Source organism: Cherax quadricarinatus, chromosome 3, assembly GCF_038502225.1.
Source record: "Cherax quadricarinatus isolate ZL_2023a chromosome 3, ASM3850222v1, whole genome shotgun sequence".
NCBI classification, from domain to species: domain Eukaryota; kingdom Metazoa; phylum Arthropoda; class Malacostraca; order Decapoda; family Parastacidae; genus Cherax; species Cherax quadricarinatus.
Genome location: NC_091294.1, coordinates 69308955 through 69324361, shown reverse-complemented (window position 1 = coordinate 69324361; position 15407 = coordinate 69308955). Strand labels below are relative to the sequence as shown.

The 15407-nt window shown below is 43.7% G+C and overlaps 1 protein-coding gene across 1 annotated transcript in view; it reads right to left on the bottom strand.

Moving 5' to 3' along the window:
* Positions 1–15407, bottom strand: part of LOC138853740 (C-signal-like) — a 74754-nt gene that overhangs the window by 30187 nt on the left and 29160 nt on the right. Inside the window, exon 2 of the mRNA XM_070092154.1 lies at positions 2011–2062. Coding sequence (XP_069948255.1) covers positions 2011–2062 — 52 coding nt within the window. The remainder of the gene's footprint in view (positions 1–2010; positions 2063–15407) is intronic.

Here is a 15407-nt window from a genome sequence, read left to right as displayed (position 1 = left end):
AGACACAGCAGCATGGAAGGCAGACACAGGAGCAGGGAAGGCAGACACAGCAGCGGGGAAGGCAGACACAGCAGCTGGGAAGGCAGACACAGCAGCATGGAAGGCAGACACAGCAGCAGGGAAGGCAGACACAGCAGCGGGGAAGGCAGACACAGCAGCATGGAAGGCAGACACAGCAGCAGGGAAGGCAGACACAGCAGCAGGGAAGGCAGACACAGCAGCAGGGAAGGCAGACACAGCAGCAGGGAAGGCAGACACAGCAGCAGGGAAGGCAGACACAGCAGCAGGGAAGGCAGACACAGCAGCAGGGAAGGCAGACACAGCAGCAGGGAAGGCAGACACAGCAGCAGGGAAGGCAGACACAGCAGCGGGGAAGGCAGACACAGCAGCGGGGAAGGCAGACACAGCAGCGGGGAAGACACACACAGCAGCAGGGAAGGCAGACACAGCAGCAGGGAAGGCAGACACAGCAGCGGGGAAGGCAGACACAGCAGCGGGGAAGGCAGACACAGTAGCGGGGAAGGCAGACACAGCAGCGGGGAAGGCAGACACAGCAGCGGGGAAGGCAGACACAGCAGCGGGGAAGGCAGACACAGCAGCAGGGAAGGCAGACACAGCAGCGGGGAAGGCAGACACAGCAGCGGGGAAGGCAGACACAGCAGCGGGGAAGGCAGACACAGCAGCAGGGAAGGCAGACACAGCAGCGGGGAAGGCAGACACAGCAGCGGGGAAGGCAGACACAGCAGCGGGGAAGGCAGACACAGCATCAAGGAAGGCAGACACAGCATCAAGGAAGGCAGACACAGCATCAAGGAAGGCAGACACAGCATCAAGGAAGGCAGACACAGCATCAAGGAAGGCAGACACAGCATCAAGGCAGACACAGCATCAAGGAAGGCAGACACAGCATCAAGGAAGGCAGACACAGCATCAAGGAAGGCAGACAGCATCAAGGAAGGCAGACAGCATCAAGGAAGGCAGACATAGCATCAAGGAAGGCAGACACAGCATCAAGGAAGGCAGACACAGCATCAAGGAAGGCAGACACAGCATCAAGGAAGGCAGACACAGCATCAAGGAAGGCAGACACAGCATCAAGGAAGGCAGACACAGCATCAAGGAAGGCAGACACAGCATCAAGGCAGACACAGCATCAAGGAAGGCAGACACAGCATCAAGGAAGGCAGCCACAGCATCAAGGAAGGCAGACACAGCATCAAGGAAGGCAGACACAGCATCAAGGAAGGCAGACACAGCATCAAGGAAGGCAGACACAGCATCAAGTCAGACACAGCATCAAGGAAGGCAGACACAGCATCAAGGAAGGCAGACACAGCATCAAGGAAGGCAGCCACAGCATCAAGGAAGGCAGACACAGCATCAAGGAAGGCAGACACAGCATCAAGGAAGGCAGACACAGCATCAAGGAAGGCAGACACAGCATCAAGGAAGGCAGACACAGCATCAAGGAAGGCAGACACAGCATCAAGGAAGGCAGACACAGCATCAAGGAAGGCAGACACAGCATCAAGGAAGGCAGACACAGCATCAAGGAAGGCAGACACAGCATCAAGGAAGGCAGACACAGCATCAAGGAAGGCAGACACAGCATCAAGGAAGGCAGACACAGCATCAAGGAAGGCAGCCACAGCATCAAGGAAGGCAGCCACAGCATCAAGGAAGGCAGACACAGCATCAAGGAAGGCAGACACAGCATCAAGGAAGGCAGACACAGCATCAAGGAAGGCAGACACAGCATCAAGGAAGGCAGCCACAGCATCAAGGAAGGCAGACACAGCATCAAGGAAGGCAGCCACAGCATCAAGGAAGGCAGACACAGCACCAAGGAAGGCAGACACAGCATCAAGGAAGGCAGACACAGCATCAAGGAAGGCAGACACAGCATCAAGGAAGGCAGACACAGCATCAAGGAAGGCAGACACAGCATCAAGGAAGGCAGACACAGCATCAAGGACAGAAATAGAGAACAAAACCAAACTATCATCTTACCAAACTTGATGATGTTGATGCAGCTGTGATCCCGGGCCAGTTGTTGCAGCTCCTGTAACCAGTAGTACCACTGTTACACTGTAACCACTGTGTACTGTGTGTTGTGTTACACTGTAACCACTGTGTACTGTGTGTTGTGTTACACTGTAACCACTGTGTACTGTGTGGTGTGACACTATAACCACTGTGTACTGTGTGGTGTGACACTATAACCACTGTGTACTGTGTGGTGTGACACTATAACCACTGTGTACTGTGTGGTGTGACACTATAACCACTGTGTACTGTGTGGTGTGACACTATAACCACTGTGTACTGTGTGGTGTGACACTATAACCACTGTGTACTGTGTGGTGTGACACTATAACCACTGTGTACTGTGTGTTGTGACACTATAACCACTGTGTACTGTGTGGTGTGACACTATAACCACTGTGTACTGTGTGTTGTGACACTATAACCACTGTGTACTGTGGTGTGACACTATGACCAGTGTGTACTGTGTGGTGTGACACTATAACCACTGTGTACTGTGTGGTGTGACACTATAACCACAGTGTACTGTGGTGTGACACTATGACCAGTGTGTACTGTGTGGTGTGTTACACTATAACCACTGTGTACTGTGTGTTGTGACACTATAACCAGTGTGTACTGTGTGTTGACACTATAACCACTGTGTACTGTGTGTTGTGACACTATAACCACTGTGTACTGTGTGTTGTGACACTATAACCACTGTGTACTGTGTGTTGTGACACTATAACCAGTGTGTACTGTGTGGTGTGACACTATAACCACTGTGTACTGTGTGGTGTGACACTATAACCACTGTGTACTGTGTGGTGTTACACTATAACCACTGTGTACTGTGTGTTGTGTGTTACACTATAACCACTGTGTACTGTGTGTTGTGTTACACTATAACCACTGTGTACTGTGAGTTGTGACACTATAACCACTGTGTACTGTGAGTTGTGACACTATAACCACTGTGTACTGTGTGTTGTGACACTATAACCACTGTGTACTGTGTGTTGTGACACTATAACCACTGTGTACTGTGTGGTGTTACACTATAACCACTGTGTACTGTGTGTAGTGTGTTACACTATAACCACTGTGTACTGTGAGTTGTGTGTTACACTATAACCACTGTGTACTGTGAGTTGTGACACTATAACCACTGTGTACTGTGTGGTGTGTTACACTATAACCACTGTGTACTGTGTGGTGTGTTACACTATAACCACTGTGTACTGTGTGGTGTGACACTATAACCACTGTGTACTGTGTTGCGTGTTACACTATAACCACTGTGTACTGTGAGTTGTGACATTATAACCACTGTGTACTGTGTGGTGTGTTATACTATAACCACTGTGTACTGTGTGGTGTGACACTATAACCACTGTGTACTGTGTTGCGTGTTACACTATAACCACTGTGTACTGTGAGTTGTGACATTATAACCACTGTGTACTGTGTGGTGTGTTACACTATAACCACTGTGTACTGTGTGGTGTGTTACACTATAACCACTGTGTACTGTGTGGTGTGACACTATAACTACTGTGTACTATGTGATGTGTTACACTATAACCACTGTGTACTGTGACACTATAACCACTGTGTACTGTGTCGTGTGTTACACTATAACCACTGTGTACTGTGTGGTGTGTTACACTATAACCACTGTGTACTGTGAGTTGTGACACTATAACCACTGTGTACTGTGTGGTGTGTTACACTATAACCACTGTGTACTGTGTGGTGTTACACTATAACCACTGTGTACTGTGTGGTGTTACACTATAACCACTGTGTACTGTGAGTTGTGTTACACTATAACCACTGTGTACTGTGTGGTGTGTTACACCATAACCACTGTGTACTGTGTGGTGTGTTACACCATAACCACTGTGTACTGTGTGGTGTGTTACACTATAACCACTGTGTACTGTGTGGTGTGTTACACTATAACCACTGTGTACTGTGTGGTGTGTTACACTATAACCACTGTGTACTGTGTGGTGTGTTACACTATAACCACTGTGTACTGTGTGGTGTGTTACACTATAACCACTGTGTACTGTGTGGTGTGTTACACTATAACCACTGTGTACTGTGTGGTGTGTTACACCATAACCACTGTGTACTGTGAGTTGTGTTACACTATAACCACTGTGTACTGTGAGTTGTGTTACACTATAACCACTGTGTACTGTGAGTTGTGTTACACCATAACCACTGTGTACTGTGAGTTGTGACACTATAACCACTGTGTACTGTGTGGTGTGTTATACTATAACCACTGTGTACTGTGTGTTGTGACACTATAACCACTGTGTACTGTGTGGTGTTACACTATAACCACTGTGTACTGTGAGTTGTGACACTATAACCACTGTGTACTGTGTGGTGTGTTACACTAACCACTGTGTACTGTGAGTTGTGACACTATAACCACTGTGTACTGTGTGGTGTGTTACACTATAACCACTGTGTATTGTGAGTTGTGACACTATAACCACTGTGTACTGTGTGGTGTGTAACACTATAACCAGCGTGTACTGTGTTGTGTGTTACACTATAACCACTGTGTACTGTGAGTTGTGACACTATAACCACTGTGTACTGTGTGGTGTGTTACACTATAACCACTGTGTACTGTGTGGTGTGACACTATAACCACTGTGTACTGTGTGGTGTGTTACACTAACCACTGTGTACTCTGAGTTGTGACACTATAACCACTGTGTACTGTGTGGTGTGTTACACTATAACCACTGTGTACTGTGAGTTGTTACACTATAACCACTGTGTACTGTGTTGTGTTACACTATAACCAGCATGTACTGTGAGTTGTTACACTGTAACCAGTGTGTACTGTGAATTGTGACATTAACACCGGTGTGTACTGTGTGTGTTACACTATAACCAGCGTGTACTGTGAGTTGTTACACTATAACCAGTGTGTTCTGTGTTATGTGTTACACTATAACCAGTGTGTACTGTGTTGAGTAACACTATAACCAGTGTGTACTGTGTTGTGTGTTACACTATAACCAGTGTGTACTGTGTTGTGTTACACTATAACCAGTGTGTACTGTGTTGTGTTACACTATAACCAGTGTGTACTGTGTTGTGTTACACTATAACCAGTGTGTACTGTGTTGTGTTACACTATAACCAGTGTGTACTGTGTTGTGTTACACTATAACCAGTGTGTACTGTGAGGCGTGATACTATCACCAGTGTGTACTGTGTTCTGTGATACTATCACCAGTGTGTACTGTGTTCTGTGATACTATCACCAGTGTGTACTGTGTTCTGTGATACTATCACCTGTGTGTACTGTGAGGTGTGATACTCTTACCAGTGTGTACTGTGTTGTGTGATACTCTCACCAGTGTGTACTGTGTTCTGTGATACTATCACCTGTGTGTACTGTGAGGCGTGATACTATCACCAGTGTGTACTGTGTTGTGTGATACTCTCACCAGTGTGTACTGTGTTCTGTGATACTATCACCTGTGTGTACTGTGAGGCGTGATACTATCACCAGTGTGTACTGTGAGGCGTGATACTATCACCAGTGTGTACTGTGTTGTGTGATACTCTCACCAGTGTGTACTGTGTTCTGTGATACTATCACCTGTGTGTACTGTGAGGCGTGATACTATCACCAGTGTGTACTGTGTTGTGTGATACTCTCACCAGTGTGTACTGTGTTCTGTGATACTATCACCTGTGTGTACTGTGAGGCGTGATACTATCACCAGTGTGTACTGTGAGGCGTGATACTATCACCAGTGTGTACTGTGTTGTGTGATACTCTCACCAGTGTGTACTGTGTTCTGTGATACTATCACCTGTGTGTACTGTGAGGTGTGATACTGTCACCAGTGTGTAATGTGTTGTGTGATACTATCACCAGTGTGTACTGTGTTGTGTGATACTATCACCAGTGTGTAATGTGTTGTGTGATACTCTCACCAGTGTGTACTGTGTTCTGTGATACTATCACCTGTGTGTCCTGTGAGGCGTGATACTATCACCAATGTGTACTGTGTTGTGTGATACTATCACCAGTGTGTACTGTGTTGTGTGATACTATCACCAGTGTGTACTGTGTTGTGTGATACTATCACCAGTGTGTACTGTGAGGTGTGATACTATCACCAGTGTGTACTGTGAGGTGTGATACTATCACCAGTGTGTACTGTGTTCTGTGATACTATCACCGGTGTGTACTGTGTTCTGTGATACTATCACCAGTGTGTACTGTGTTCTGTGATACTATCACTAGTGTGTACTGTGTTGTGTGATGCCATCACCAGTGTGTACTGTGTTGTGTGATACTATAACCAGTGTGTACTTTGAGGTGTGATACTATCACCAGTGTGTACTTTGAGGTGTGATACTATCACCAGTGTGTACTGTGTGGTGTTCCACTATAACCAGTGTGTACTGTGTTGTGTGTGACACTATAACCAGTGTGTACTGTGTTGTGTGTGACACTATCACCAGTATGTACTGTGTTGTGACACTATAACCAGTGTGTACTGTGCTGTGACACTATAACCAGTGTGTACTGTGTTGTGTGTGACACTATCACAAGTGTGTACTGTGTTGTAACACTATAACCAGTGTGTACTGTGTTGTGTGTTACACTATCACCAGTGTGTACTGTGTTGTGTGATACTATAACCAGTGTGTACTTTGAGGTGTGATACTATCACCAGTGTGTACTTTGAGGTGTGATACTATCACCAGTGTGTACTGTGTGGTGTTCCACTATAAACAGTGTGTACTGTGTTGTGTGTGACACTATAACCAGTGTGTACTGTGTTGTGTGTGACACTATCACCAGTGTGTACTGTGTTGTGACACTATAACCAGTGTGTACTGTGCTGTGACACTATAACCAGTGTGTACTGTGTTGTGTGTGACACTATCACAAGTGTGTACTGTGTTGTAACACTATAACCAGTGTGTACTGTGTTGTGTGTTACACTATCACCAGTGTGTACTGTGTTGTGTGTGATACTATCACCAGTGTGTACTGTGTTGTGTGTGATACTATCACCAGTGTGTACTGTGTTGTGTGTGATACTATCACCAGTGTGTACTGTGTTGTGTGATACTATCACCAGTGTGTACTGTGTTGTGTGTGATACTATCACCAGTGTGTACTGTGTTGTGTGTTACACTATCACCAGTGTGTACTGTGTTGTGTGAGATACTATCACCAGTGTGTACTGTGTTGTGTGATACTATCACCAGTGTGTACTGTGTTGTGTGATACTATCACCAGTGTGTACTGTGAGGTGTGATACTATCACCAGTGTGTACTGTGAGGTGTGATACTCTCACCAGTGTGTACTATGAGGTGTGATACTATCACCAGTGTGTACTGTGTTATGTGACAATATAACAAGTGTGTACTGTGTTGTCACACTATAACCAGTGTGTACTGTGTTGTCACACTATAACCAGTGTGTACTGTGTTGTGTGTTACACTATCACCAGTGTGTACTGTGTTGTGTGTGATACTATCACCAGTGTGTACTGTGTTGTGTGTGATACTATCACCAGTGTGTACTGTGTTGTGTGATACTATCACCAGTGTGTACTGTGTTGTGTGATACTATCACCAGTGTGTACTGTGAGGTGTGATACTCTCACCAGTGTGTACTGTGAGGTGTGATACTATCACCAGTGTGTACTGTGTTGTGTGATACTCTCACCAGTGTGTACTGTGTTCTGTGATACTAACACCAGTGTGTATTGTGAGGCGTGATACTCTCACCAGTGTGTACTGTGAGGCATGATACTATCACCAGTGTGTACTGTGTTGTGTGATACTATCACCAGTGTGTACTGTGTTGTGTGATACTATCACCAGTGTGTACTGTGTTGTGTGATACTCTCACCAGTGTGTACTGTGAGGTGCGATACTATCACCAGTGTGTACTGTGTTGTGTGATACTATCACCAATGTGTACTATGTTGTGTGATACTATCACCAGTGTGTACTGTGTTGTGTGACACTATAACAAGTGTGTACTGTGTTGTATGACACTATAACCAGTGTGTACTGTGTTGAATGACACTAACCAGTGTGTACTGTGTTGTATGACACTAACTGTGTACTGTGTTGTGTGTGACACTAACCAGTGTGTACTGTCTTATGTGTTACACTATAACCAGTGTGTACTGTGTTGTGTGATGCTATCACCATTGTGTACTGTGTTGTGTGTTACACTATCACCAGTGTGTACTATGTTGTGTGTGACACTATAACCGGTGTGTACTGTGTTGTGTGTTACACTATCACCAGTGTGTACTATGTTGTGTGTGACACTATAACCGGTGTGTACTGTGTTGTGTGTTACACTATAACCAGTGTGTATGTCAGTATAGCTACTGAATTCCCCTATACTTTTACTTGTGTAATATATTGTAGATCATATCATCCATGTATATATTTAGGCTCCCTTTCAGTAGGCTAAGTGACTAGCTTGTGTGACCTCACGTGATGCCGCATGAGAGCGCTGCACTCCCGGCCTCCCTCTCAGTTCTCCACGCTTAGGTCTACAGGCAACACATGCAGACTGGGCCTCTCCCTCTCACACTCTGCTAATATAAGTGTTACCATCCAACAAGTGTGTTTAACTCCAACCATCACATCTCCACAAACCCTCCCAACATGTCCTGTATTGTGTGATGCTATCACCAGTGTGTACTGTGTTGTATGGCACTATAACCAGTGTGTACCGTCTTGTATGACACTATAACCAGTGTGTACTGTGTTGTATTGCACTATAACCAGTGGGTACTGTGTTGTTTGTCACCATCATATAGCAAAGACATATGTAACTTAAAAGTAATGGATGGTATCATAATTGATGTTAATGTAATGGATGTTAATGTAATGGGTGTTAATGTAATGGATGTTAATGTAATGGGTGTTAATGTAATGGGTGTTAATGTAATGGGGGTTAATGTAATGGGTGTTAACGTAATGCATTACGAATTATAAGAACAAATCATATAATAAAGGATGGAATTGATCGATCGATCTGTATTTCTGCACTATGTATCCTGAGGAAGAATATGTATATTTACAAAGGTGAAAGTAATTAACAGCAAAGAAAGATCTGGTGCACACAGATTGTTACTGCTAAATTCTCAGAATTCAGAGGGAAGGTGAGCACAAAAAAGTTTCTGAAAACTGATCAGCTAATAATAAACACACAGTGGACAACTTCATTCATGTTGAACATCTAATTATACAGGCTATGTACAATTAAACCCAACTCTGCGAGGGTAAGATTTACATATGCAGAATGGTTATCGTCTTTGGGAGGATCGAATTCCTTTGCAATGGCTAACACATGCCTTGACTGAGGGAGATCTGAACAAGTACGTATCTACAAAAGACACAGCTACATTCACTAGTGACTGTGGAATTACTAACTGGTATACTCTTCTGCTTGGAGTACCTAACTCGGCTGTTCGATACAATAATTCTTGGCTCATTACAAAGTCACTAATGAGTGCTGGTGGCTTCACAGTCAGAATAAGATCTCCCTGGAGCAGAAATCGAATCACACCAGACCACAAGGGATCAGTTCTTTCTTACTGGAGGAATGAACAAACTCAGTGGAGTGGATGACTCTCCCCTGTTGAAAAAATAATGCTATAACCCGCAATATAAGCAAGGGAGAATGGATCTACTATCTCTCACGGCAAGCACAGAGGAAAAGAAATGAACATGGTCAACAATACTGGTATTCATTCTGAGCCGCACACAGTGACACGAGGTATCAACTTTAAAGAGACTGCTCTATAAACATTAATGACACATGGAGATTACTCGAGAAAACTTTTTACAATGCACGGATTACTGTCAACGAGGATAGTATCACCATCTGGAACACAAGGGACAACAACACTCAAGTGAGTACACTAGCCACAGAAATGTCTTTCTGCAACGGCTTGTGACATGAGCAAGAGATGGCGTAACTCATTGCAAGTAAAGTTCTTCTCAAAGCGTCCCCTGGGAAGGAACGAATACTTGAACAAGTCGCCATCGCAAGGATAGTAGTCTCAGCACCCAGGGTTGTCTGAGGTTACTTTGAAACCCAAGGTAACTGTACACTATCCTGCGTGCACGATATTGTGGCTGGATTCCAGACAGGAGTGACAGTATTACTAGTGCCTGACCGCTCGGCTACGTTAATAAGTAATTCACGGATCTATAGGAACTTAATCTGAACTTCACATTTCGCAGCACTTTAACAAATCTCAGATACAAGCTGTGAGAACAAACACATTGTCTAAGAGCTAAGTATTGTCTTTCAGTCAGTAAGGGGATATTAGGACTGTGGACTGATTCACATTTACTTTGACTGGCATGATACACTAAGTGAGCATTCAAAAGTGACTGGGACATCTTCTCAGTGAACTTACTCAAGGACATGAAAGCAAGAATAATAAAGAATATATGACACAGTAAGCTTAAATAGAAAAAAAATGAATAACTATTCTGCATAAGTAAAGAAAACTGTCAAGTCACACTGTAAAGCAAGGAAAACTCACATAAATTACTCAACTGGATAAGCAACACTTTGAAAATCAGGAGAAATTGTACTTTACTCAGATCAAATTTACTTTAATTTGGATTAATGGCACAGTGAGTTGTCTTTACTCTCAATTCAATAAAGAAATTCAACAATAAATGATAAATCAATCAAAAATGTTAAAGTGGAATCAATAAATCTTGTGCAAAATAAAATGGACTGGGAAAGCAATTCTCTAAAAAAAAAATAAGTGACACAAAATATAAAATATTATGCACAGAACAAGAAATGTAAAACTGAAATCACAGAATATTGCGCTGAGACAACTGTAGCAATATTGCAAATAACAGTTACTAAATCAAAAGTACTGCACAGCACTACACTACATAAAAAAAAATAATTCTGAAAGAAAAAAAAATAATGGCAGCATAATACTTGCACAAGAATCATTCCAGAATGAGTCAATACTGCAGTAAAAAAATTACACAAAAAAAAATTCAGTTTACAAGAGCAACAAAAAAAATGATCAAGGAATGAACTGATTGAACACTTTAACTCTTAATTGCAGCTTAAGGAAACACTGAACAAGCAAAAGAATGCTTTACTTAAAAAAAAAGAAGTTAAAATTGTTGATAAATTAGACACATATGCAACTCTTGGGTATCTTTATTGAGGAAACGTTTCGCCACACAGTGGCTTCGTTAGTCCATACAATGGATAAACTTGAAGAACAGGAGGTAAACAGGAGGAGAATGAGGTAATCAGTCCCTCAACCTTGAGTCAATGTGGTCAGTCCATCAATCTTGAATAGAATATGGCATATGAGCGGAGAAGCAGCTTATAAACTGTATGGCAGGAGAGGTGCAGCAGTCGTAGGTGGTGTCACATTTGTTCAATGTGGAAGTAGGTCGTGCCCAAGGGTTAGGCAAGCGAAGAAACCCCAAGTATTAAGATCCCAAGAAGTTGCAGTGTCTGACAGGATTGTAGATGAATGGTTCAAAGAACCGACATGTTGATAAATTCATCTACAATCCTGTCAGACACTGCAACTTCTTGGGATCTTAATACTTGGGAATTCTTCGCTTGCCTAACCCTTGGGCAATACCTACTTCCACATTGAACAAATGTGACACCTCCTATGACTGCTGCACCTCTCCTGTCATACAGTTTATAAGCTCCTTCTCCGCTCATATGCCATATTCTATTCAAGATTGATGGACTGACCACATCGACTCAAGGTTGAGGGACTGATTACCTCATTCTCCTCCTGTTCTTCAAGTTTATCCATTGTATGGACTAATGAAGCCACTGTGTGGCGAAACGTTTCCTCAATAAAGATACCCAAGAGTTGCACATGTGTCTAATTTAACAACGTGTCGGTAATTTGAACCATTCATCTACAAGTTAAAATTGCACTAAGAGTGAATTTGTTCAATGAAACATGAAAAATAAAGGCAAAAAATGCAAAACAGAGAAAGGTTAACACTTACAATAACGCAGGAACAAAACACATCAGTATATGCACAATACTATGAGAACTTTCTTGCAATAAGGTCTTGTGTAGACAAAAAATGGAAAATAATTCTCTTGCTTCAACAAAATAATGGCACTATTGTCTGTGGAGATAGAACAAATTAGACACTGGCTAAATAAAGAATTAACACAAAAGAATGTTCAACACACAGTAAAATGAGAAAAGAATTAATACAAAAACAGGCAAGAATACACAAATGCTGAGAGAAAAAAAAATAAATGAGACAACACTGAGTTGTGATGCAGAATATAAGAGAACAAGTTACTGAGTTACTGGGTTTAGAACAGGTCGCTCCTGTCTGTCTCAACTACTGGATCACTACGACAAGGTCCTAAATGCACTAGAAGACAAAAAGAATGCAGATGTAATATATACAGACTTTGCAAAAGCCTTCGACAAGTGTGACCATGGCGTAATAGCGCACAAAATGCGCGCTAAAGGAATAACAGGAAAAGTCGGTCGATGGATCTATAATTTCCTCACTAACAGAACACAGAGAGTAGTCGTCAACAGAGTAAAGTCCGAGGCAGCTACGGTGAAAAGCTCTGTTCCACAAGGCACAGTACTAGCTCCCATCTTGTTCCTCATCCTCATATCCGACATAGACAAGGATGTCAGCCACAGCACCGTGTCTTCCTTTGCAGATGACACCCGAATCTGCATGACAGTGTCTTCCATTGCAGACACTGCAAGGCTCCAGGCGGACATCAACCAAATCTTTCAGTGGGCTGCAGAAAACAATATGAAGTTCAACGATGAGAAATTTCAATTACTCAGATATGGTAAACATGAGGAAATTAAATCTTCATCAGAGTACAAAACAAATTCTGGCCACAAAATAGAGCGAAACACCAACGTCAAAGACCTGGGAGTGATTATGTCGGAGGATCTCACCTTCAAGGACCATAACATTGTATCAATCGCATCTGCTAGAAAAATGACAGGATGGATAATGAGAACCTTCAAAACTAGGGAGGCCAAGCCCATGATGACACTCTTCAGGTCACTTGTTCTATCTAGGCTGGAATATTGCTGCACTCTAACAGCACCTTTCAAGGCAGGTGAAATTGCCGACCTAGAAAATGTACAGAGAACTTTCACGGCGCGCATAACGGAGATAAAACACCTCAATTACTGGGAGCGCTTGAGGTTTCTAAACCTGTATTCCCTGGAATGCAGGAGGGAGAGATACATGATTATATACACCTGGAAAATCCTAGAGGGACTAGTACCGAACTTGCACACGAAAATCACTCACTACGAAAGCAAAAGACTTGGCAGACGATGCACCATCCCCCCAATGAAAAGCAGGGGTGTCACTAGCACGTTAAGAGACCATACAATAAGTGTCAGGGGCCCGAGACTGTTCAACTGCCTCCCAGCACACATAAGGGGGATTACCAACAGACCCCTGGCAGTCTTCAAACTGGCACTGGACAAGCACCTAAAGTCAGTTCCTGATCAGCCGGGCTGTGGCTCGTACGTTGGTTTGCGTGCAGCCAGCAGCAACAGCCTGGTTGATCAGGCGCTGATCCACCAGGAGGCCTGGTCACAGACCGGGCCGCGGGGGCGTTGACCCCCGAAACTCTCTCCAGGTAAACTCCAGGTAAACTGTATAAATTACTAGGCAAGAAACACAGTACTGTGAACACAAGATAATTGTGAAGTGTAAACACAAGTTTATACTGCTTATATATTGCACACAACAGGGAAAAACATTAAAGTACTTACTTCAAGTATATAAAAAAAGGAATACAATACAACAGACATAAAATAAAGCACGAAAATTAAACACTGAAGAAAAAACAGAATAATGCAAAAGAATGTAATGAACACTGAGTCTAATCAAAAGTCACTGAAAAGAAATGTCACTAAGGAATCACTGAAAAATTGTCTCAACACTCGCAAATGTCTCTATAAAAAAATATTATTTATTATCACTGGAGCGACGTCAGAGAAAGGAATTGAGGGTGAAGGGATGTAGTGGTGGAGTCTCGTGGCTGGTGCAGCACTCCACTACTCACCCACACAGCAAGGCTTTACTCGTTGACGCACAGGTACGATGAAATAATCTTGTGTCTTGACCCACTATGTGAGCCGTAAAACAAGTTGCTAGGACCCGTTATAAGGGTAAAAAAAAAAAACAGCAGTGGTAGTGGGAAGGTGTGGGTGGTTGAGGCAGCGCGCTGGGACACTGCATGGTGGTTGGGCCTACTGGATGAGCGGTGTAACCCACGTGCTCTGGGTACACCTGCACCAGGCACAAAAATATTCTAAGCCAGGCTGGCTTAAAAACCCACAAAACACCACAACACCACAGGGATGGTACAAGCACTCAGGATGGCTTGGAACTTGGAGCACAAGCGATGGTGAAGGCTGGAACTCATGTGGCTTGCATGAGTACTGGGTTAAGTCACCTGGGTTAGTTGCTGGTTTGCTTGGCTTAACCCTTCACACAGGCTGGCTTGAGAACTTGTAACGATGAGCACAGCAGGGATGGAAAGCTGGCTTAGCAGGCAAGGCTGGTACTTAAGACAGGCTGGATAGTGTAGGGCTTACTCCCCCCCCAGACTGGCTTGGTGGCTTGGCTTAATTTGCAAACCTGGGTCAACCCCTCGGAAGTAATGCAAATAAGCAGATAAACACTAAGACACAAAGACTGACCAGTAAGCAGGAAGCAAACAGGCTGGTGGACGCTTGCTCGGGTAGCTGGCTGCTAGGCTAAGCCTGCTGGCGACACATCCGTCGGCTGGTAGAAGATAATCTCCATACATCAGCATAAATATCAAATTTACGGCAGCACTGCTGGCACCATTTGTTGGGAGGGTACGTGGAGATGTGATGGTTGGAGTTAAACGCAGTCGTTGGATGGTAACACTTATATTAGCAGTGTGAGAGGGAGAGGCCCAGCCTGCCTGTGTTGCCTGTAGACCTAAGCATGGAGAACTGAAAGGGAGGCCAGGAGTGCAGTGCTCACATCCAGCATCACGTGACATCACACAAGCTAGTCACTGAGCCTACTGAAAGGGAGCCTAAATATATACATGGATGATATGATCTACAATATACTACACAAGTATAAGTATAGGGGAATTCAGTAGCTATACTGACACCATGTGGGCTGTCCAAGGGGAGCAGCTAAAGAGTGTGTAGCTTATGTTTTGAATAGGAGAGTGTTAAAATTGTATATTCTGTATATATCTATCTAGAATATATCCCTATTTTTGTAATAGTAGTTTAAATAACCTATTGAAAGGGCTGGTGAAACGATT